This window comes from Clavelina lepadiformis, chromosome 5 (genome assembly GCF_947623445.1).
Source record: "Clavelina lepadiformis chromosome 5, kaClaLepa1.1, whole genome shotgun sequence".
Lineage (NCBI taxonomy): Eukaryota > Metazoa > Chordata > Ascidiacea > Aplousobranchia > Clavelinidae > Clavelina > Clavelina lepadiformis.
The window spans coordinates 24,443,068-24,466,974 of record NC_135244.1 but is presented as its reverse complement, the minus strand read 5'-3'; the positions used below and the strand labels follow the sequence as shown (position 1 = coordinate 24,466,974).

General features: G+C 40.6%; 4 protein-coding genes across 4 annotated transcripts; 2 read left to right on the top strand and 2 right to left on the bottom strand.

Annotated features, from left to right (window-relative positions):
- The first annotated feature begins 7,221 nt into the window (after positions 1 to 7,221).
- On the top strand, positions 7,222 to 10,155 carry LOC143459336 (haloacid dehalogenase-like hydrolase domain-containing 5). The gene is made up of 9 exons (XM_076956436.1): positions 7,222 to 7,433; positions 7,593 to 7,796; positions 7,878 to 8,081; positions 8,146 to 8,366; positions 8,981 to 9,169; positions 9,232 to 9,307; positions 9,372 to 9,482; positions 9,552 to 9,647; positions 9,722 to 10,155. The coding sequence occupies exons 1-9, from the start codon at positions 7,344 to 7,346 to the stop codon at positions 9,875 to 9,877; spliced, it is 1,347 nt and encodes a 448-aa protein (XP_076812551.1). The 5' UTR covers positions 7,222 to 7,343; the 3' UTR covers positions 9,878 to 10,155.
- Positions 10,156 to 10,728: 573 nt separating this feature from the next.
- Positions 10,729 to 14,102, bottom strand: LOC143459335 (dolichyl-diphosphooligosaccharide--protein glycosyltransferase subunit 1-like). The gene is made up of 11 exons (XM_076956435.1): positions 13,840 to 14,102; positions 13,494 to 13,645; positions 13,191 to 13,401; positions 12,803 to 13,050; positions 12,356 to 12,510; positions 12,136 to 12,235; positions 11,932 to 12,070; positions 11,699 to 11,866; positions 11,568 to 11,636; positions 11,372 to 11,500; positions 10,729 to 11,040 (listed from the first exon to the last, which is right to left on the bottom strand). The coding sequence occupies exons 1-11, from the start codon at positions 14,059 to 14,061 to the stop codon at positions 10,852 to 10,854; spliced, it is 1,782 nt and encodes a 593-aa protein (XP_076812550.1). The 5' UTR covers positions 14,062 to 14,102; the 3' UTR covers positions 10,729 to 10,851.
- Positions 14,103 to 17,500: 3,398 nt separating this feature from the next.
- On the top strand, positions 17,501 to 21,542 carry LOC143460586 (signal recognition particle subunit SRP72-like). The gene is made up of 16 exons (XM_076958165.1): positions 17,501 to 17,634; positions 17,903 to 18,026; positions 18,150 to 18,270; positions 18,344 to 18,484; positions 18,557 to 18,744; positions 19,272 to 19,410; positions 19,494 to 19,625; positions 19,687 to 19,815; positions 19,925 to 20,026; positions 20,092 to 20,250; positions 20,408 to 20,511; positions 20,579 to 20,656; positions 20,753 to 20,923; positions 20,988 to 21,101; positions 21,160 to 21,246; positions 21,323 to 21,542. Exons 1-16 carry the CDS (start codon positions 17,538 to 17,540, stop codon positions 21,507 to 21,509), a joined length of 2,073 nt encoding a protein of 690 aa, XP_076814280.1. The 5' UTR covers positions 17,501 to 17,537; the 3' UTR covers positions 21,510 to 21,542.
- A 36-nt stretch (positions 21,543 to 21,578) lies between these two features.
- On the bottom strand, positions 21,579 to 22,541 carry LOC143460587 (universal stress protein YxiE-like). The gene is made up of 4 exons (XM_076958166.1): positions 22,438 to 22,541; positions 22,076 to 22,165; positions 21,912 to 22,018; positions 21,579 to 21,847 (listed from the first exon to the last, which is right to left on the bottom strand). The coding sequence occupies exons 1-4, from the start codon at positions 22,490 to 22,492 to the stop codon at positions 21,647 to 21,649; spliced, it is 453 nt and encodes a 150-aa protein (XP_076814281.1). The 5' UTR covers positions 22,493 to 22,541; the 3' UTR covers positions 21,579 to 21,646.
- Between the last annotated feature and the right edge of the window lie 1,366 nt (positions 22,542 to 23,907).

Here is a 23,907-nt window from a genome sequence, read left to right as displayed (position 1 = left end):
TTAAGAGCCACTGGTACATCATCAAGCAACACATTATCCACAAAACATGCCTGAGACCTATCATTGTAAGAAAATCCCATATGGGGGCTGACCAATGAACACTGGAAACGTGCAGCATTTAATAGGGCAACATCTAGAGCAGGGAAAGCGCTGATGCACAAACAGCTGCTACTTCACAGGGATGCAGTGACTAGAATAAATGGCTCTCCATGTGGTTATAAATTAAGTTCTGGGGGTAACAAATGAAAAACAAATCTTTTTTTGACTTTATATAAAACTTTGGTATGTCATTCATGGACAATTTTATTGGCATTTTCTCTATCCAGTGTATAATGTGGCAGCATGTCTTGGTGAGCAGCAAAATTAAATAAAAGTCATTTATTGGTAAATTTGTCAGATGCACTATATAAGACTTGAATCTATGGCTGGGCATATTGGGTTTGAGTCGCAAAATAATTCAATGTATGGGCCCTAGTCAAACAATCTCAACCTAATAACTTGAACAAAACATAAATCTAAAAACATTCTGGAACAATTCCAATTTGCGAATTGGTTCGTGATCAGGTTAAACCCTTCCTAGTTTGAGCAAGATCACAAAAAACGAAAACTTCAAGCAACATCAATAATTGTGAGTATAGATTGCAAAAGGTTTCTGAGAATAAAGATTGCAAATCGTGCCGGTTATGCAGCACAGCATGGGCGTTGTTGCTGCACAAATTTTTAAAAATAAAAAGTCGCATCATTTGGACATGAAAGCTACATGAGCAAGAGGATGTGGCATGCTGGTCTGTATTTCCTGGTAGCTCTAAACCCAAAATAAATTAATTGGCTTGAACTTTTTGCACACTTGACATTGTGTAAGCTGCATTAGTTTGGGGCGAAATAAATAGCCTAAACTCACTCCCTAATCTGCGATTTCATTCAGGAAAATGTATATTAGCTACCGGTGCTTGCTTTCCACTTCGCACAAAACACCCGACTGCAGAGTTTGGCATAGGCTAGGACCATCCAATAATGCTTTTCACCAGCTTCAGCGTCGTATATTAAGGCGCACAATTTTGCAAACAATGGCGTGGACAAACTTCTACACATGCACTTGATTCAAAGATTGAACAAGGCCAACCTTGTATATTACTGTGTGGTTGCGTTTGAGTATTTTTGAACACCTAAACTTCTCATATTTGGTTATTTGGCACACGCAAGATCTTGCTGAAAACGGCCATACTCTGCAGTCCAGCAAAACTTGAAGTAAAGACATAGAGCTAATCAGAGCAGCAAAAAAATCACAAGAAAAACTTTGGAAAGTGTTTATAATCATTGAAGAGTGACGAATGAGCAAGCATCAACCCATTCAGCCATAAATGATATGATTGAGCAATTTTCGATAAGAACCGATGAAAATTTATCGAGTCCACTGGAAATTTTGTTACATTGTTAGACTAAGTGTCAGCTTAAATATGCACGCACTTGGCAAGCAGTTGCACACCTGAACAACTGCGCTAGCGAATTCTGCTTAGAAATACAGACCGGAAGTGACATTCAATTCATTCGAGAACTTCGCCACCAACCCACAATCTCTGAACAAAAGCGTCAGCAAGCGAGTTATTGATGGAAGTTATACTTTGCAGTGAAGCTCTGTCGCACTCCCCAGCAAAATGAAAAAACAATTCACAATGCGCTGAAACCAACGGTTAAAAGCAAAAATTCCCAAGCAAGTTCAGTCTATGCCACATGGACCACTGCAAGAAACCAAAGTACCACCAGCATACCAGCTAACTACCTATTGCTACTAATACCAACGCTATTAACAAGGTTATCAACTCCAATCAACAGTAACAACCCTTCATATATCACCTGCTCTTACAATTAAACAATGGATCCTACAGTGGAAAACCGATTAAAGTGGATAAATATTCAGGAGATTTCTGTAAAAACTTTCCTCACTGTCACGAGGAAATTGTCACGTGACAAACAGACGTCGCAAAACAGAAGAAATCAGTTAAGCGTGACGTGATGTCTTAATTGAAAAGGTAAAATAAATCGTAAATCATTGTACTAAATCATATAACCACTTCATGGACTATTTTTGTCGAATAACTTTCAAAAGCTATATTGGCTAAAATAAAGATAAGCGTATCTTTATCTTCTTTGTAACTTTTAAAAAACCTTAATAATAACTTTTCTTCCAAAGCAATACGACAAAAGAAAATGAAATACAGCATCAGCAGCAATACGCGGCCCAGGTTCTGTGTTTGATACCCAGTGGCGCCATACCGTTGTAATTGCCTTGGGCAAGGCAGTAACGACACTTGCTCTTAGTGGACCTGGTGGACAGTTTCAAGTTCGGGGAAAACAGAAAAAAAAATAAAATAAAAAATGCTTTGATAAACGGAACTTGCACAAAGGCGATCTCGGTTACCGGGGCTCGAGCTGTAGCTTTGATGGTTCGCAGTTGTTGCTACCTTTTTATCACGCCTGCATAGTAGCGTAAACATGAAACTTGTTTAACCTTATTGTTTACGGTTTTGCCGTATATTGTGTCATATGGCATAGCCTACATTGGTTTCCAAATGTCTAAAATTGCCGACGTAAGATCGATAACTTTCTCTTTACTGTTTCCTTCCTCCCTCTATGTTTTCATTAACTCAGTAGTTTTATTATTTATCTAGTGATAAATTGCGTACCACGTTTCACTTTTTCGAAGGAAGGAAAGTGTTATATAGTGTTCATCACCATATCCGCTAGGTGGCGGCAGGGCACCACGTTTATTTGCCCAAACATTATTTCTCTTCGTTCCTTGTTGTAATTTCAAGACAGTCATCTTTCAGACAAAGAGGCATGCAGACGATCTTTTGAGACGTCTCTCCACGTCAAGTTATGCCTGAGCTTCGGCACATGTTATTTGCCAATAAAATGATACCAAGTTATCCGCAGTCGTTGATCAGAAACAGCTCAACAAAACAAATATAGGCGTTATATTATGCGTTGCGCTATACTATGCTGTTGTCGCATAACATGACCTATTTAGCTTTGGATTTAAACGAGCTTTTGTTATTTTTACTGTAGCTTATACGGAATTGTGCTCTTTGCGGGATCGTTGAGGTCATCCTATAATTTTATATTAGTTGTCATGCTTCTTGTGCACCCGAGAGCCCTGATACAATGGCCACAAGAAACAGGATCCTGATCCGTATGATGTTGTTTCTTTTGGTGAGGTTTTATTTCAGCCATCCATGTTCACATCAGCAACTCCTCGCAAGTCTATTCTCTTCATTCATCTTGTCTGTTTCGATTAAATTATTAAATTTCAGTAATTTTGTTATGGTGTGTTTGTGTTCTTATTGTTTTAGTTAATAGTGATTTTTGTCAATGTAAACATTTATTGGGTTTGGTGGCTAACCTCGCTTCGTTATAGCACCACTGTACACTTAACGCATTGCACGTTTTTAGATTCCGAGCTTTGCCATTTTTTCCTATTCGTTGATTGTCTGCCAACATATTTTCCTCTTGTTTTGCTATGACAAGGCAAGCATCTTTCTTTCCGTTCTCACAGCCAATGTTAAAAAATATCGAGCAATTGTTATTGAAAAGAAATTCTATTTTATTTTGCTGTTCTAATAAAATTACGTCATCGTGAGAATGAAACCACAATATTTTTCCACAATTTTTATTTTTACACATATTTTTCCCCGTTTATTTTTTGATGTTTTTGTATCGTATTGTCCGAATATCGGCCCCACATGCATCGACCTTTAAACATTTAAATGATGATGAAAACTTCAAAATCTTACAAAAAAGTAAAAATAAATGAAAGATCCACGAAGTCCCCCTCATTAAACAATTGAATTCGATCATTTTTTCAATGAATTTTCAAAATCTTCTTCAATTTTAGTTAAACTTTACAACTAGACCCACCCCTATATAGTCAGTGCCCTGAGCTATTTGATCTTTATCATTACGTCATCATCTTTATCCAACGGTGTCATCATCATTGCAAATCTTTCCTCTCTCTCTCTCTCTCTCTCGTGGGGTAGGAACTCCAGGTGAATAGTTGGTTCGCGATCTTTCTCCACGTCTGAAAGTTCGTCTAAAGGCGTAAGTGTACTAAGTCGTGACCAGGACAGGTCATTGATGTAACCGTATCACCCAGTTCTTGGTCGACCCGTTGGTAATTACCGGTTGTTGTGGTAAGCATGACTCGGTGTGCAAGCTTGCGGCATTCTGGTGACATCACCAAACCATCGTAGTTGGGGTCTCTCATTCGAAGAAGTGGGGGCCCAACATTTAGATATTTACGGATTTTGGTGCTACGCATTTGATCTAAAATCGTTACACCAGAAACCTTCTTAAAAATCCCATTTCCGAAGCGTGTACCCGTGATTGCACGGTCCATGATTCATGACCGTAGGTGAGAACTGGACGAACACTGACTTACAGATTGAGAGCTATGCAGTCTTAGAAAGCTCTCGCTTCATGACGACCGAGCGTGGAAGCTCACGCATGACTGCGCTTGCTTTGTCAATCCGGGCTTTTGATTCGGTGTTCTGCCTCTCATCGCTCGTGACGTACAATCCCATGTACTTGAACTTCTCCGCCTGTTTCAGTGCGGGCGATGTGGCAAATCCTTCCTCCTTGTTTGTCATTCTTCTCCGCCCTGTCAAAGATTGCTTATAGTATCATCACTTCTTCTCTTATTTCTCAACAACGTCCTCGCGTCATATATCGGTATAGATTTTATTGTCACACTTTGTATTTTCTATTCGTGTCTTAGTTGTCTGCAAGGTTTAAATTTAGCGCGTTTTTGCGCAGCTACTTTCGGGCGGAGCACCTCCGTATCTTCATTGCGAAATAACTTGTATGATTTATTTGTTTATATTTCTCGGAAAAAGGACAAGGATTTATGCCCGAAACTTGTCAGATCAACTTGTAATGAATAAGATTTTTGCACTTATGGCATATTACTTCAATCGCAATCAAGCTTTCAACTTTGTGGTAATTGGAGAAAATATCAAAATTATGCAATGTATCGACTCGTTTGCGAAAGCTTTGTGATGAAAAGCACAAAAGTTAAATTTCAGTTTTCTTGTCCAGTGTTTCGCGTAAGCTTGTTACTGGGCAGGTGCAAATAGTTTGACAAAATGGTCGATTGTCCATTTTAGACGAAAAAGAACAAATACTTTTTTTAAGTCATTATGACAATTAATAGTTCGCTTGTGCACTACTCGTGTGAAGTATTACACAAGGAACCTATCTGTCATAAAGTCCGCATATGCTGGCGGTAATTGTTGATATATGAGCGAGGACGATTGATGGTTGGTGACTTGTTTTGCTTCTGCTTCGATTGATGAGTTCTCATTTCTCAAATTTGCGTGACAATGCTGTTAGTTGCTTGATTCTGTCTATACAAATTACTAACTTATAAAGTTCCCATTTTTATTTATTATCAGACACGAAGGCTTTCACCTTCGGGCAAAGCTTGCTGAATGTTACATCACGCTCAGTAGCACGTGAGACGGTAAAAGGGAAAAGGGGAGATCGTAAACATTACAACAGTATATATATGTGGCAAGCTAGTTCAAGCGAGGAAATTATCTGACGTCATTAAGGAAAACTCAAATCTGGTAAACAAATGAATTTCAATATCCCAAATTAAATTCCAAACATTTCAAAACAACTCGTGACTCGTGACGTAATCGTCACATCATCACCACAAACGTCATTAAATGTGCAAGTGGTCAACGGAATTCATCCACTATCTGTCGCAATTTCTCTTTTATTTAAGAAAACAGCTGGATCATCGCGCTCGAATGACTTGCGCAATATCTCTGTTGTGATTGGTCAATTCGCAGAGGCGTTTTTCATCGGTATGTCAAAATGGGGTTACTGGGGGTCATCCTTCCGCTACCCTTTGTTACGTAGCACCAGTCTTTTACCTTTCAGTGAGGAGATTGAGTTGCAGAAGTAAGTTTCGTCTCCTTGATTTGCGATAAAATTTGTCTTTTCTTTTGGTATAACCTGTAGTTAAAGCATTGATTGATTGATTCTGAGGTTAAAGCAGAACTAGGCCTACAAGCGGTTGCGTGCAAACAATTAATTGGCGGTTGGCCAAGCCTTATAGAATTTTCTCCCAATCTCTGGTGACCTTTAAGCAGTTCTAGGCAACTAGGCTAACTCATGCGTCTAATATAGAAGTGCACAACCACAAGATTCCTTTGCATGCCTTGCCTTTGCTAGACCCCAGCTACTCAATTTATGACGTCATCTGGTTGTGCACTTATGCACTAGACCCGGAAAAAGAATATAACCTATACAAAGCGTTGGTTTTAGTTATTTTCAGTTAAATAGCTATCTAGATTTAGATAATTTAGGCTAGTAAATCTACACTACAAGTAATTATTTTGAGCTTTGTTTTCGACAAGGTCTTAGGGTCAAAAAAAGATAAAAGTTTGCGCTCGCAAGCTGTCAGGTGCAGGTTTTGATGCTTTAACAAGCCCCTGTGACTCTGTATGACCTCTCTGTTATAAACATGCGATAAATCATGTAAAAATGCATAAAACCGTGCCCATGATTGATTGTCTAAGTGCTTGTAATTGTGCACATTAATGTACCCTAAGTATGCCGCCGCATAAATACTGCACTTCAGCGCGTTATTGCCAAACACTGCAGATTGGTTATGTCATAACATTTGCTTAGAACGGAGCTGAAAAATAGCCCTGTAGCCAACAGCCAGATTTTCTTTGAGTGATACAGTGACAGCCATTAGAAAATCATTTCACAAACTTCCAGAAATTGATGGTAACACTGATCGACGTATATATGTGTAGACTACATGTGTAGACCTGTTCAAGTCACTATAACAAGAATAGTTAGAAATTGCATGTTGTACAAGTGTTAGCTGAGTGTATGGTATTATGGATATATTCTGTATCATGGACAAGTCACCATTATGCAGACGTCGTGTGATGCTTTGATTGTTTGGTGGAAGTTTTGTTTGATGCTTGATTTCATGGTTCACATCATATCAAATCCAGTTAAACTTTGAAACACAGAAAACCCAGTTATATTAAAACACCATGGATTGTTTTAATCAGCTACGATACCCCAATTCAGGCCATCAGTTGTCATAGAAGACTTTGGGGTGTAGAAGTTGCATTTGATGGACAGTTACTAAAATAACATATATCTTGCTTTATGTAATTTTTATGTTGAAGATTTTTGTCATAAACTTCTTTCATCTCACAGGATTTAGGTTCAATTACAAGTACTTGGGGTTTTGGTTTATATGTATAAATTTTCCTGCAGTGACATTAACTCCTTCCCAAAAATAATTTTTGAATTAAAACATGTCGACTTCTTTGTTTCAAAGAGTTGTCGCTGCTCATAGACATCACATAAGAAGGTGTAATCATTGCTTTCAATCTTCCACTGCTCCTGTAAGTTTCAAATTGGAATACCGTCGAGTGCCATTTGTGAGCTTTAAAGCACATAATCTTGTATACATAGTGTGGGCGCATGTCTCTATCGATGTGTGTTTCAAGATATCTGGTCTATGAAGCTTGAAGTAACTTGCGCAACTTTAAAATTTGTTGCAGGAACCGGGCTTTGGTTTGCTTTTTGACATTGATGGTGTTTTAATTCGTGGGAAGAAGCCAATTCTAGCTGCAAAGCGAGCTTTCCAGAACAAACTTCTCAATGGTAATGGAAAGTTTAGAGTTCCAACAGTGTTTGTTACGAATGCAGGGAACGCACTCGCAAAAACGAAAGCTGAACAACTGTCTGATATACTCGACATAGAAGTAAGCTGAGATTTCATGATTTTTAGTTGTTATTTGTGGTTGGTTGTTTTCAAGCAAGATTTTAGTGTTAAATTTTTGCAGATAACCTCAGACCCAGTGATGATGTCACACAGCCCACTACGCATGTTCGAGGAGTATCACGATAAATGCGTGCTTTTGTCAGGCCAGGGCCCGGTAGAAGAAATTGCCAAGAAAATTGGTTTCACAAATACAGTGACAATTGAAGAAATACGAGAAGCTTACCCCAACTTAGACATGGTTGACCACCAGAGGCGTCCAAAGACAGTGAGCCATACAGCTACATTTAGTTTGTTGTGTCATGATTTAGATCAACTTTGTTGTATATTAGGTTCCAAATAATGCCCATAAAAACATCCCGAAAATTGAAGCGATTGTTTTGTTCGGAGAGCCTGTGCGTTGGGAAACCAACTTGCAACTCCTCATTGATGTGTTATTGACACACGGGGTGCTAGAGAACCCTGTGTGTGAGTTTGCGAACAACGAACATCACCTCCCTATCTTAGCCTGCAACATGGACCTTCTCTGGATGTCGGACAGCCATATGCCCAGGTGAGGGCAGCACAGCGGCATTTATCATCATGATGTTTCTATGTAAAGCAAAGCGTGCTTGCTATGTCATGCCCATCACGATGCTTAATATGACACACTTTGATGCGTTTCCTGATCACTGCAACGTGACACACGTCACATGATGTCATTCTATTTTAGTCGCGCAAACATAGTGACGAATTATTGCTATGCAACGTGTTTAGCTGATTCACTGTTCAAATATCACTGGGAGCTTAATCATTCCTTTAAACTCCTTCACAGAACAAAGCATTTTAATGCTTACGTTTCATTGCAATACCATAATAAGTGCTATTATATAAGAATGCCCAATTAGTTGTTACTTTAATAACTAGGGGTATATCGACTCATTTTAAAAAGTAAATGTGAAAATATTTAACTTCGTTCATTTCCTTGGAGCAAGTAAACTTGAAAAAGTTTTCAAAAATCCCGATTCAATTTATGTATTTCCCATTGACTGTTAAATTTGTTAACTGCTGCACATAAAGAAAAAATTGGACTGAAATAAACTTAGAGGCATTTCAAAATACATCCGTGGTTTGATTCAATAAATCAACAAAAATTCTGCTGCTTGGAGTGACGATGGTTTGACTCAGGTTTGGACACGGGACCTTCCTACACTGCTTGGAGAGCGTTTACCAGAAGTTGGTCGGGCGACCTCTGACCTACACAGCTCTTATGGGCAAGCCGAGCGAGATAACTTACTACTACGCCGAGAAACTCATCATGAGGCAAGCTGCCAGTATGGGGCTCAAGCTTCCTATCAAGACCCTCTATGCGATTGGGTGAGATACATAGCATTGTTGCATCACTGAGCTTTCATTGTTTCATCACGATTATTCCTCAGTGACAACCCGATGGCAGATATCTATGGAGCGAACTTGTATAACAAGAGGCTGAAGGAATCGCAGCAACTGGAGCAGGTGAGTCGGTGTTCTTGATGCAGCAAATGTTTACTTCTCAGGTGACTCGGCTCTTATTTTCCAGAGGAAAGTCGTCAACGAACCACATTCACCGGCTCATCCCTCGTCGCTACGCAAGGTGCATCCCAGCACCCGTAGCCTCACCACTAGTGCTGCTCTTGGGCAAGACTCTGATGTAAATTTCACTTTCAAAGGTTGTCGGTGACCTGAACTCGTCATTCTGACCTCTTTCACTTTTTAACAGGTGACGTCACAATCACGAAGTGTTCTTTCACAAAGACAAGTCGAGACGTGTGAATCCATCCTAGTATGTACCGGAGTCTATTCACCGTTGCCTGGGGTAAGTTTATTACGTCATAATCTGGTTCACAAGTGTGTGGCTTTTAATAAAAATATGATTACATTGAACACCAGGGGAGTAGTTATCAAATTCCTCCAGTCTTCCACGGCCCCCGAGACATGGAGTTCGACGTGTCCCTCTGCATGCCGTCGCATATAACCAACGATGTCGACTCTGCGCTTGATTATATTTTTGAACGAGAAAGTTTTCATAGTCAGGTTTCCAGCTAATACCTTAGCTCAATGAATCCACCCCTGCAAGTTTCTATTATTGTTCTTCTTTGCTGTTCTATAGATTTCTATGCCATAGTGCAATTTTCAATCTTTCTTTCTGTGAGAAATGTTTTAATCTTTTTAAACAATATTTGTTGCCATTTTATAAATTATTGCGTCATATTGGTGTCATAAGCACCTTTGTTTAACTTTTTCTCACAGCAAAATCGATTTACCTTTCATGCTGCTTGGTGAATTGCCGCACATTTAACATTGAATAAACATTAATAATACTACCTGCTTGTGGTTAGATCTAGTGGTTGGTGACAACGCAGGACCGGTGGACTACTTCATAGTAGTCGCATTCTCCACCATTCCTTGCAGAGTTATCAAAATCATTGAGGAGTGGTTTATTTTCAAATATGGGCGGTACTTCTAGAAAATAGCGGAGAATCAATCACTTATCAAGGTTTTTAGAAGAATTTCAACTAGGGATTTAAATGATGACCTTAGCGCCAATTTTAGCGATTTGTAGTTTTTTAATCTACAGATGTCCAGTAAACTCGCAAGGAGTGAGTTCACATACTTTTTAAACCGGGGTAATATTTGTAGCAAAAATTGCACTTGCAACAGAATCCGTCCTTCAAAACGTACCGAACTACTTTTTTGAAATAACACCGGAACCGACCACCCACCTCTGTGCATTTTAGACCTATGAGAAGTAAATTCTTGTTTTGTAAATTATCTCGTCTGCAACAGGGATCAGTGTTAATTATCAAAGTGGAGCCCATATGCCGATACGAGCTACCAGGGATTTAAAGGCTTCATTCAACTTTGCTGCTGGCTCTGCTGACATAAGCACACACCACTCGCAATCACAGCTTCAAAATTTTGTGGCTTCCGATAACAAACTTACAAAATGCAACCGAATAAATTTGGAAATTTTTTAAACAAGACAAATTCTTTCGAGCGAGACAAAGCACAAGACTAATTCAAACAAGAAGATTGTCGACAGTTTCCGACGCTTTTTCCTTCAAATCGTCGATGGATTTGTTGAGTTTCCCACTTTGGTCCACGTACTGGTCGCGGGACACCTTCTTACTGATCAGCTTCTCAGCAAGTTGCATCATGCTCGAGTATTTGTCCCTCAAAGTCCCATCAATGTGGTTCAGGTTCCCAACCTTTACTCAAAGATAAAACAATTCAACTTAAGTTAAACAGAAGTTTTCCTGCTGCCCACTATCAAGCATCTCTGTTGCTCTGTCTAAGCTCACCACAGCTAGCTTGATCTTGAGGTACTGAGGCCTGGTATAGACATCAAACACTTCGTTGACTGAAACAATCGCACACTTCTTTCTCCTTTCATTATTGCCTGACTTTCTATGCTTTGCCTGTTCCTCTTTAATCAAACTCGCGATCAATTCCTTCCTCGGAGACAGGATCAGACTCGACTGATCAATTAAACCTCACAAAGTCACAAAAGAATCCGGATGAGTCAATGCTTTGACTTACCTTGTCCGCGGTGTCAATCGCATCTTCCCGGACCTTCATCACCAGTTGTTGGATGTTGTTTGTCGCCTCCTTGTGGTCTTTTTCGATTGATTTTCTCGTGTTCACGAATGTCGTATGGTCCTTGGATGCCTACAAGCCATAACTCAACTTGATTTACGTCATCGACTACCAAACAAATAATTGTCATTTGACCAACCTTGTACTTTGACACGGCTGCCTCGTACGCTTCGTAGCATTTCTCCCTCCTCGCCTGGAGAGCTTGCACCTGGATGGAAGATGCTTCCGGTTATCACTGTTCCTATGGCGACTCATTACGCAGTCACAAACCTGTTCTATGACTCCCTGGACTCTCATTTTGGCCTCGGATGCCTGGTCGTAGGCGATGGAGAAGTCAAGTCGAACAATGATGAGGACGGTGAAGAAGAGGAGGAAGAAAGCTGCAGAGATGAGCAGAGGCTCCTGGAGCAGCAACATCCGATTGAAGTTGTACGAGAGCTGCAGAGTAATCGAGGATAAATATTTTGATGTCTATGTTGCCCATTTCCTTGCACCAAACTCACGACAAAGTCTTCAATATGCTGCTCAACCAGGTTCGACTTCCTCACAATGATCACTGGTCGTCCCACCGTGTCGAGGTAGGTGTGGTGAAGTTGGTCTGGAAGCCGCTCGGCGGGGTACGGGGTGTCAAGTTTGATATTCCTGAACACAAAACACTTTTGATTTCTATGTCACGACAGCATGCCCGGATCAGGATAAAAGATTACTTTGCTCCCTCCGGTAAGATGATCTTGAGAGTGAAGTCCTCGATCATCTGGTCATCCATGACGTGATCCACAAACCTCATCTTCAGCGCATGGAGGTCACCTGCGAATAAGATTCATCCGCCGTCAACTTCAACTTGTACCGAGTTCAATGTTTTTGCGAATTTTACACGAAATAAATTGAAGTTTATCATCGTGGAAAGTTTTGATTTTGTCGACCGACCTCTGATGAAGATGTGAACGTAGCTTGGCAGGTTGTAACCGAAGTAGTAGAAAGTCTTCCAACCACCAAACAATGGGTATCGAGGACGAATCTCAAATTCCACCGAATCATCCGTCTTTAGAAGGTTTGACGTCGATATGTTGCCGATTTCGTCCCTGCAACAAACACCAGAGAGTGACATTGGACACTATGTGGTGCACAAGTGCAAATTGTCGAGTATTTATCGTCCTGTCAATGGGACAGAGATGAGCTAGTTGTCAGCCAATGACATTCCTGCTCAATGTTTACGACGGCCGGCAAGTTGCCAACATTGCAATAAACAGGCCACGCTTGATTCAAATGCAGTTCATCCATCAGCAGCTTGCAACATCAACTAGCTGATGTCTATGTTGGTAAAACTTTGCCTACACAGCTAAGTTAACAAATTTACTCGGACCATCAGCAAACCTGTAATAGACATCTGATGCAGCGGCGGGCAAAATTGTCTTGAAAGATTTGACAGAAGCCGCACCACTGTTTGGCATTCTCTGGTAGTCATAGCGACTGAAAGAGCCCTTGAGTTTAGCCCCTGTGTGCCGGACATCGATGGACTCCTCCACAGCAATATTCCCCCAATGCGATACTTCAACAACTCGAGTCAATTGGCTCACAGTCAGGAATGGGTTGTTGTTCTCGAAGTGAATTTTCATTGAGTTCTAAACAAAAGGTGAATAATGCGAATTGCACTCGTTTACAGTCGTCCTTAAACCGCTGTCTAGGAATCCATGCAACTGTACGAGAATGAAATCAGCTAGAATACCACGGCCATAGATATCATATTGTTAATTTAACCCACCTGACTGTTAGGAGGGACGTTGTCGAAATCTTTTGTTCCTTCATATTTGATCGTTGTTTCTTCCTTCTCGGGATTTCCAAACTTGGTGAAACTCTCAACAGTTTTTGAAGGCAGCTCAACAGCAGTGGACTGGCTGTCACTTTTGTATGGTGAGTAGTAGAAGTGGTTGCCACGGTAAACCATCAGCTGGTTCTGAGATTGAGTGATTTCCCTGAGTTTTAATTCAAAGAATGCTTTAGAATTTAAATAACAAGGCCCCATAAACAACATGGTTACATTATTCCACTGATTGATTTGTCTTACTTTGGAAATGGACTCAGCGCGTTTGCGTAAACTTCTTCAGCAGTAAATCGGAAAGTTCCGTCGTTCTCAAGCTTGGATGGGAGGGTAACAGCGAATAATTTGTCATCAGACCCCGAAGAAACTTTCTTCAGAACTTTCCCCTCGTCATCGGCCTGTGATGAGTCATGCAAGTAATTGTGACATCACAGACATTATCAAATAGGAAAATGCCAATAGAGACCGAAAAGTACCGGATATGAAGTCGATGGCAAACTTTCAATTCCAATTAATCAAGTGGAAACGCTGAACATTGTGACAAAAACATTCTTCAATGATCGTATTTGCTGGTACTTTAATGGAAACCAACCTGTGTGAATGAGATATGTGCCAGCTGCTTGTTGTGTGTTGGGTCAACGATGAACTTGAACTCTGACACTGGGCCACCCCTGTTTCTTAAGGTCACAGTAGTTGTGACCTTAACCAGATGGGATCGGAGGTCTATGACCCTATTCACATCTTCGTTGATCAACTCTGCACTGGCCAGCACAAAATACACGAAACCGATGCTTAAAATATTTATCACACGCATGACTGCACCTTACCACCCTGCAAACAGAGACATCAGACATCATGCGCTTTTATGCAAACGTGACTTGCTCTTTGTTGTTCCACGATTATTTCAAAAATTTTACTTAATATTTTACACAAAAGTTTAGACAAATGCAGAAGATCTTTCAAAATCTCTTGAGTGGAATTTTTTGTCAACTTTCTGGCATGAACTGCTTTAGTTTGGTCTTAAGGCTGGTGCTTGGTCAGAGGTCACATCCTGTTGGAAGATTAACACCTTCTAGTTTAAATAAAAAGAATAAGAAGTGTTTGATGGAGAAACAAAGCAAAAGTAGCTACATGTCATCGATTCCATGTTGAGATGCAGGAAAATTTTCAACTAATAGCAAGAGTTTAAGTGCAACGGACTTGGATGAATCATGCACCGTTAAGTCTACATCGAAAACATATAAAATTTTTATATCTTCTGGGAGTTTTATGCTATGCACAATACCGTTGCTGTTGTTTTTCATGCAGACACCGCATACAACAATGCTAAATGACATTACCTAGGAGAACAGATCAAGCGAACACACCCCTCAAAAAATACGCTTAATTATCACTTTCATAAAATAAAAATGTGTCTCTGTCAATCCCATCGATTCAACGGTGAACGAAATTATATATTTTATTACTTTGAAACAACTATACATTGTTCAAAATGACAAGAAATAAACAATAGATACGAAATAATAAGGTTCAAACTGTAAGTATCCGGATTTACTTTAGCATCTTTCTCTCAAAGTGCCTTGTGCAGGAAACATAAATTTCGCCAAGAAGTAAAAAAAGCTCGAGAAGAAAGATGCGAAAAGAACAAATCACCTCCTCACCGAGAATGCGCTGTAAGTTGCAAGGTTCAAAATAAGGACACGCAGTATGTTATAAAACCATCGGCGCATCAAAGTGCGCGTAGACGCAAATGTAGAATTTCACAGCATAATTTTTAACCCACGATTAAAAGTGTCCATCAATAAACAAAAAAATGTTTACAATCAAACAAAATAAACAAATTTTGTTTTGCTTAAAATACATTTCCACACGATTTTATGAAGTAAAAATGGACAAACAGTTTTTGCTTAAACAGGTTTTTATACCATGTTATAGGGCTACAGCGTAGGCTACAAAATGATTTCCAGACATGAAGCTTTGTGCTTACATTGACACGATAAGAAACCAGACAGAGATGATTAAAAAGTTAATTTAGAGAAACTTGAGCGTTTTAACGCGTCTTAGGATTTCAAAAAAACGCAAAATCTTGCGTCTGCAAAGTCTGGGCGTGTCACGCTCGAAGTCAAAAGCAATTTTGAATGTTTGAATAGGGTACACTTTAAATGATATGTTTAAAGTTAATGGTGGTTGAACTGTGTCAACGTCAGTATCTGATAGAACAGCAGAATATATTGTAGAATTGTAAGGGTGAATATTTAATTGTTTAACTCGAGCTTACTTCATCAGGTGTGTTGTGTTATAAGATGTGGCCGAAACAAGTGAACCTCTGTGCTACCACGTATTCTGCCTTTGTACTGTAACGTATGTGCAGAGGATTATGTCATAATAATGTCATTGGGCTCATGATTTAGCTTTTGTTGATGCAAATGTAAAGATGGGCTTAAACATTTAATAACAAAACTAACTGCAAACTGTTTGACAAAATTTTTGTCCTAAAAATCATCATGGACTTCCCTCCTGCAACTATTCCACGAACCCTGATTGGGAATTGCTGCAATCAACGCTGCTGTATTCTTCTCACACACTTTCCAATCTTTTTGTCGTAAGATGGCTTTAGCTCGAGGTCCGTAGCAAATGTAGGTCTACTATACAAATGCACAAGCATAGAATGTCTTCGTATAGTAGCCTAGCCTAGACCCTATAGCTACTAGAATTGTGACATCATTTGGTTGCGCACTTGTATACTAGATCCGCAAATACCACTTTTGGTACATTGCTAATCCGGCACCGACCATTACCATAGGCCTACCAAACAAACGACACCGTTCGTAAAAACCTTAATCATGAGTAATCGTATATATACCAGGCTATCAAGGGAAAACACAGAATCTTCGCATGCATATAAGTTGTCCAACCACCAGCCGAAGTGAATCAAATTTGCCACATCTGCAAATGATGACGTAAAGCCACGTCGAGTGTCGTTTACGCATGAGCGATTGCAAATATCATAGACATCCAACAAAAAACAAACCATCAGGCTTTGCACTCACCACTGTACAAGGTCTGGATTAAATTAAAGAAGTTCAAATTCTGCGAGATTTGTTTAATTTTTTATTTGAATCTTGATTGAAGTCTTGATGTATTTTTACACTGTATATCAATCAAGGTTTCGTCCAAAACAATTTTTCTTCAATGTCAAAAGAAATGGTATTGATAGGTAGCACTTACCCATTTTTTGGGATTGTTTATTTCGCCATAAACTGTGCGGAGGGAAAGCTTGTGCAGCAAAATTTGAAATATCGTATGTAAATATCATTTCCGATAACTTATGAAATCTAATTCTGTTTTTATTTTATCCTACATCACATTGGATAAGATCAAGACGTCATAAATCAAGGGTGGGCAAACTTGTTCAATGAAAGAGTCACTTGCGGAAAACTACAAATACCAGCGAGCCGTAAAATAGGTAAAGTCAATGCAAATACTGTAAACAATGTATGGATAATGAACAATAATGGATATTACTATTCATCTAGAAGAGCCACAAAAAAACATGTCGGCGAGCCGCAGTTTGCCCACCTTCCTAATAAATCATCAAATCTTTTTGCTCTACGTTCTCATGAACCAGAGAGTTCTTGATGATGTTTGGGGGGAACCACCAACATTAGGTCATTGAACGATGGTCAGGTTTTCTTTACTCGGCCTGGTGGCTGGTAAGCATGGATTTTGGAGGCTGCTAGAAAAGAGCCGGGGTGGCAGCCAAAGAGTCGAAACCGGGTGCACATTCTAACATGTGCTCAGTTAAACTTCTATTGTTTAAAAACGCTATAGAAGGCAGATAAATATCGAAAGACCACTGAACCAGAACAAGCACGTAAACACCTTGCTCAAAGATATTACAATGATAGCACAACTGGGAATCCAACCCTGGTTACATTTTTGCGAGCCATGCCGTCTTACGCGTGAGCACCGTATTGGAAAGATTGTTTGATGTGCCGGAGAAAAGTTGGCTTGAATAAAAGAATTCTAGTTCTAGGCCTACCTTATATCAGAAGTTATTCCATATATTACAAGTACTGCGATGGTGTGGTGCAAATTTTGCCATTTCATTTGTTGGTGCATTCATCCAGTGCACTGAAAGCAAACTTTCCAGTAGGGCGTAAGCATACCGTACTATTAAGAGCCATCAGTAGGGCAAATGCAAAACTAAGTCCACGACATAATTATGGATTATTATTAATTAGTTATGTGGTAAGCAGGTGAGGGTTTAACATTGATCTGTTTGAAATCATGGCGACCCAGCAGAATCTGAGCAATCTTTATTCTGACCTGAACAAATCCATCAACAAATCGGATTACAGACAAGCTCTGAAAGCTGCAAACAAAAGTAAACCTCGTTACAATTTAAGTTGTATTTCAAGGGACACGTAAATGTTCTCTGGAATAAAATTATTGGAGTTTGGTGGCCGTGCTCATGCTTTAAATGTCTTCAACTTATTTATTATGATGCATTTATTTTGTCCTCGAGGCCTTGCCACGTATTCTTGCCTTAGTTGTGGTGGATTGTATCCGATATGTTCGACCATCAGGGTATGCACAGTTGTCCCCCACAATTATGGCGAAAAATAAAATGAATGATTGAATTCTGTGTCTAGTTCTCCACACGAAAGAGGGCAACGGAGATGTTGATACGATGCATTGCAAAGTTGTGGCCATGCTGCAGATGAACCAGTTCAGTGAAACTCTCAAGTTCATTGAAGCAACGGAACAAATCAACAAGTAAAACTGCAGCTGCAGCTGTTCATACTATGATGAGTTAATTACTAGCACATTGCTGCCACATCCTCTAATTTGAACCAGACTTTGTAGTAATATTTTTCCCCAACTTTGTTCGTTTGATAGTGTCTTGATATTTGAGAAAGCTTATTGCCAATATCGCCTCCTGCTGTCTGAAGAAGCGTTGGCCACAATCAACCAGACGAGGGAGCACGACATCAGGTTGAACGAGCTCAAAGCACAAGTGGTGAGTGGCAAGTGGCAGGATTCCACCAAAACTATTAATTTTATCAAAAAGTTTAACGAGGAATCTTGCGCAGTTGTACAAGCTCGGTCGCTACGAGGAGGCACTCACCGTCTACAAAAGATTGATTAAAGATTGCTCGGATGACTATGATGAGGAGAGGAAGACAAACTTGTCGGCCGTGCATGCCGCTCTCTCCGCCTTCCATGGAGTTGAGGTCATTTGAGTGCACTTGTCGCAGAATTTTTTCAAACTTTTGCATAATTTGACCGACTTCAATCCTAAGCAGACAAACATCGGGTTCGTGCCGGACTCGTACGAGCAGCTGTACAACAAAGCGTGCTGGTTGATCGGACGTGGTAAGGTGGAAGAGGCAAAGGATTTGTTGGAGCAAGCTGAGGCTTCATGTCGTCAGTTGTACGAGGGGGATCCTGACATAACAGCAGAAGACATTGAAGCTGAGACATCTGTGATAAGGTACAAATTTCATTAAGTTTATTATTTGGTGGATTTATGTTGAAACTTCGCTTAGAGTTGTTTTTAATCTTTTCAAAGATTGAGTCCCATTAAGCGCAATTGCCATTGACCATTCGAAACAGGACAAAAGATCTTGAAACACAGACACGACACCAAGTTAAGGCGTTTTCCAATGCCCAATAAATTTCCAGCAAAAATTTTACTCCCTTTGATGCAATCATGCTTTTCTGCAGGCAACGGACTGTGTAGTTTTTAAGAAACGTGATTGATATTTGTCTTTTCTTGAAGCTTCTAAAGAATTTATTTTACCAATTGTCTTTCTTTAGAGAAAATTTTATGCAAGAATGTAGTTGTCACCGAGTTCAACCCAAATTACTGAATTCAGTGGCTAAAGCTTTCTCTAAAATTTCGTTTCCTTATACTGGGCTGGCAGCCTTGTTTAAAGACACAAACACAATTTCCCACAATCTTCTCAAACTTGCTGTGAGTTGTCGGGTGGTTTTAACTCGGAGCCATCTTGTTTGTAGAGTTCAGCTCGGATACTGCCTTCAAATTCTTGGCAATGAAGATAAGGCGCTGGCAATTTATAACCAGGTCATAAGGTCACGACCTTCAGACCTCGCCATGGTTGCCGTGGCCTCAAACAACATTATTTCAATCAACAAAGTAAAGTGCCCTTGACTACTTCCTCATTTCATGGCGCATAAAAAGGTTTTAGTGCTGATTGTTATATTGTTTCTATGACAAAGGAGCAAAATGTTTTCGATTCAAAGAAGAAAATGAAAGCAACAATTGCAAGCGGGGTCGAAAATAAACTGGTCCCGTTCCAGAGACAAATCATCGATTTTAATCGAGCCCTCCTCTTCATGTATTCGAACCAGGTAAGCAACCTCGCACCTCCTGCTCTCTTGCACCTCGCTCACTCACTTACTCCATGTGCAGTGGGACGCGTGCAGGAAACTTTTGAAAGGTTTGCAACGGGAACATCGCTCGAGCAGCGTGCCCAGCTTGATACAAGCCATGCAGCTTTGCCGAGAGAAGAATGCATCGAAAGCGATCGACTATTTAAAGGTAAGCACTCAATGATGCTCCTTCACAATTATTCCCCTTTGTAGGTGATTTGCTTTCTGATGTCATAACCTAAAGTGGCCAAAAGTTTGAATTGACTTCTTTCGTTTAGAATTTTATCTCGGAACATTCTGACCCAGATTTATCGTCAGATGATCTTGACCTGAAAAACATTAAACTGGCGCTTGTCCAGCTTCTGTTGAGTCAAGGCCAGGTTCGTTATTTCTATCCATGGCCCATGACATGAGTCGACCTTTCATCTTAATTCTCTGCTCACAGCTGGCAGAGTCCTGCAGTGTACTTGAGAGCTTGCCGGAGATCTGTTACGAGCCTGCTGTTGTGTCTTGTCTCGTTAATCTTTACAGAGCCCAGGGAAAGGAACCAGAGATGACGTCAAAGCTATTCACGAGGGCAGTCGAGTGGCATAAAAAGAAAAAGGTAATTGTTGACCTCATGGAGCTCGTCCGTCTGATGCTGAAAATTGTGGCGGTTTTATAGAAACTAAAATATTTCTAAATATAATGTTGTGAGCAGCGTTGGATTGCCACAATTCTGATCTTTTCATTGAAATTTCTCAAATTCATTTTTTCTTTAGAGTTCACTTGGACTCCTTTTCGACCTCATGTGGCAAAGCTCAAAGTTTAATCTTGACCATAACAAGCCACAAGAGGGTGCCAGTGTGCTGGAGGATATGTTGAGGTACGTTGGAGTCATCAAATGTCCGACGTGGTCCCAAATGCAGATTTGATTCCTCTTTATGTTTCAGACTCGACCCGAAGAATGTTAAAGTCCTCGCCAAGCTCATCTACGCTTACTCCCAATTTAACACTTCTAAGGCTCACCAGTATCCTTTGTCATGCATTTATGATCAAACAATCCACCTTTAGTGACATCACATACTAATTAAAAGTGTTATTTCCTTATCACAGCATTATTTTAGAATAAGCAAAGGTCTCCCCTCATTGGCCGAACTCTCCGTTCACGTCAACGTCGATGAACTGGAGCGAGGAGCCAGCCGATTGGCTCCTCGATATGTGAAGAAACTAAAAGAGAAAAAAGAAACTGTTGCCATGGAGACCACGGTGAAGAAAGATGTCGTCTCGGAAGGAAGGTAAATATTGATCACATAGACATCGTAACTTTTTAGAATATATGCTGATGTTGATGGAATTCAGTTTGATTCCGGATCCGAAGAAAGTAAAAAAGAAGAAAAAGAAAAACCCAGTCCCAAAGAACTTTGAACCCAACTTCACCCCAGACCCCGAGCGGTGGTTCCCCCTTCGTGAAAGGTTTGTACGAATTTTAGATTTCTATGTAGTCGTTACCTACATTTGATGTCTATTGAAGGTCGTACTACAAGGGCAAGCGCAAGGACAGGAAGCGAGGGGTCGGCAAGGGGACGCAAGGTTCACACGTCACCCTCTCTGATACCTAGTAAGCCCTAACTTCACTTTAAGTTCACTTCAGCCCATTCATGACCGGCACCTCACTCCCCCCGTTTTATTTTTAGTGACATGTCTCAGAAAAGTGGCCCCAGCCCGTCCCAGGCGGCTCCTAATTCACCCAAACCTGGGTCTGTGTCTGGCAGCCAGGGTAATACCCCTGTGAATTCCCCTAAACCGACCCAGGTGCGAGGTGGGGCTAAGGCGAAGAAACCGGTCAATAAAAAGAAGAAGAAAGGCAAGGGGGGCTGGTGATGACGCAAAACTTTCTCCGCTTAAAAATAAAATTATAACAAAATACTGTCGCGTGTTGGCGCCAGAGAGTCAGTGTTAGGAAAGCTTTATTTCACAGAATTAGAAAATCAATGCAAATATTTCATGCAAGTGGCGAGTTATACGGGGCAGACGATGACTGGGATCTTGGCATGATGGATGACGTAGTCGCTGACTGACCCGAGCAGAGTTCGTCTGATAGTGCCCAGACCACGTGACCCCATGACGATCATCTCGCAACCCTCTTGGTCTGCTACAGCTAGAATTGTCTCGCCCGGCTTGCTGGGCTTCCCGCCCTCCAGCGCAACTTTGAACTTAATCTGCGATAAAACGTACCTAGTTACACCATATGTACCTAGCGGGCTTGTATGCTAGCAACCTCACCTTTTTCTCGGAGCATTTTATGGAAAATTTATCGACGAGAGCGTCGACTTTTTGGTTGCTTTCCTTCATAATCCGGGTGATCTCGTCGCTGGGAAAGGCCGCCCCCTCTGTATAGCAACAACGACATCACATTGTCGAATAACTTATTTAAATTTGCAATTTACCTGTGAAGTTTAGAGTCGGTATTTGGGGGTTTTCCCTTCCATGGACGATGACAAGAAAATTTGAATCCTGATAAACGTTTTCGAGATACCCTGCACACAAGATGGCGTTAAAAAATATTCACTGATACACGAAATCTTCATAAAGTTGAACCTTGCTACACCGACCGCTTGAGGGCGCGACACAACAAGAATCACAAAATTTATAGCGTTTGATCACGTGACAGAAAAACGCGTTCGACTAGCTTTAACACTTTTAAAGGAATTTACGTCATAGCTTACTGCGCCATTTATCGTTGCGATTCGACTGTACTTGCCACGTCACAATGAAGTCATTCAGCGTAAATATTATGACGTCAACTTACAATCAAAGGCTTTCTCGGCGATCTCGCTCCCATCGACTGCGAATAAAACTTTCATGGCTGCTCGTGGCGCGATTCCTTGCAAGTGACGACCTTCTGCTGAACAGGACGTGATCGCCCTTTATTAATTATTAACCGGGATGCGGTCGTGAAAATATGCGACCTTTCACCCGAGCTTTTTACTCCCGCGTAAACATCGCAAAATTTTCTCAGCTTGTTTACTTTTTTAAACCTTTTTTCTTCTGTAATGTTTCCCGGCATCGTTAATGACGTCACAATCCGGGAAGCGAACTTACCGACGTCGCCGGGCGCAGGCTTCAGCTTATTAACTCCACCCCAATGTTGATGCATATGTTGCCTCTTCGTCTGTCTGTTCCACCAGGTCTGCCTCATTGTTTGTGGTGAAATGTCGACATATGAGTTCCGCCACCGCAGGAATATCTGCTCTCATCAAACCCGACCCCATTTCAATATTTCCTTCTGCCCCGCGCACGTATAAGCTTCATGACGTAATAGGATCGATAACGACCAAATGCAAGAAATATTTGCGACGTAATGTTCTAATCTAAACCACGCGCGTTCTGAAAATGTTGGGCATCACAGAGATTTGTGGTCTCCAAATCGCGGTATGTTGTGACGTGTTTTCCAAGTTTGACATAAACACAGATATATCCTCCCTGGGGGGTTACACGAAAAATCGCGATATATCGATTATTTGAAAAACAACGTTACTTCAGCGGCTGCAAAAGTTTGAGATCATCAGGTTTTAGAACGATTTGCCAGATTGTAACGTCATAATTGAATTTATGCTTCAGAATAATTTAAGTTATTTTTGTTGAACAGAGCTTAATTTATGACGTAATATTCAGGCCTCTTGCTTAGGAAGTTGAGTTGAAATGAAGATTTTTAGAATGCGTTTTGCGAAATAGTTCAATAAAAGTTTATTTTATGTCAAATGAAGACGATGACGTCAGAGGGTATCGTTGTGAAATACAAATATTATTTGGACAAGCTTAATGACGTCAACGGGAATAAAATTCAGTGGGAACCAGGAAGTTTGGAGGAAGAGAAAAAAAGTTCCGGTAAAAAATCCACAAAGAAATCTGGGAAAAAACTTCGTAAAAAAGAAGCGGATTTTGACAAAAGCGAGTCGAAGATTTCGTCGAAATCATTGAAAGAGGGGGGAGGCGATGATCGCGGTCCGTCCGAGAATAGAATCCCGGTCGCCGTAAAATACAAATATTACTTGAGCTTGATACGCGACTTTAATGGGAAACCTCTCAAGTGGGCGCAAGTAGACGGCACAGATGAGATCTATGACGTCACAATAGCGATGAACCGGAATGACCGCAGGAAATGGAAGTCAGCGTCGACGAGCAGTTCCGGTTATTTCTCTGACGAGCAATTAAGTAAAATCGAGCGGACAACTTGTTTGCATTCCTCGCAAGTTATTTAAAGTTGCGGCCTCGGGCG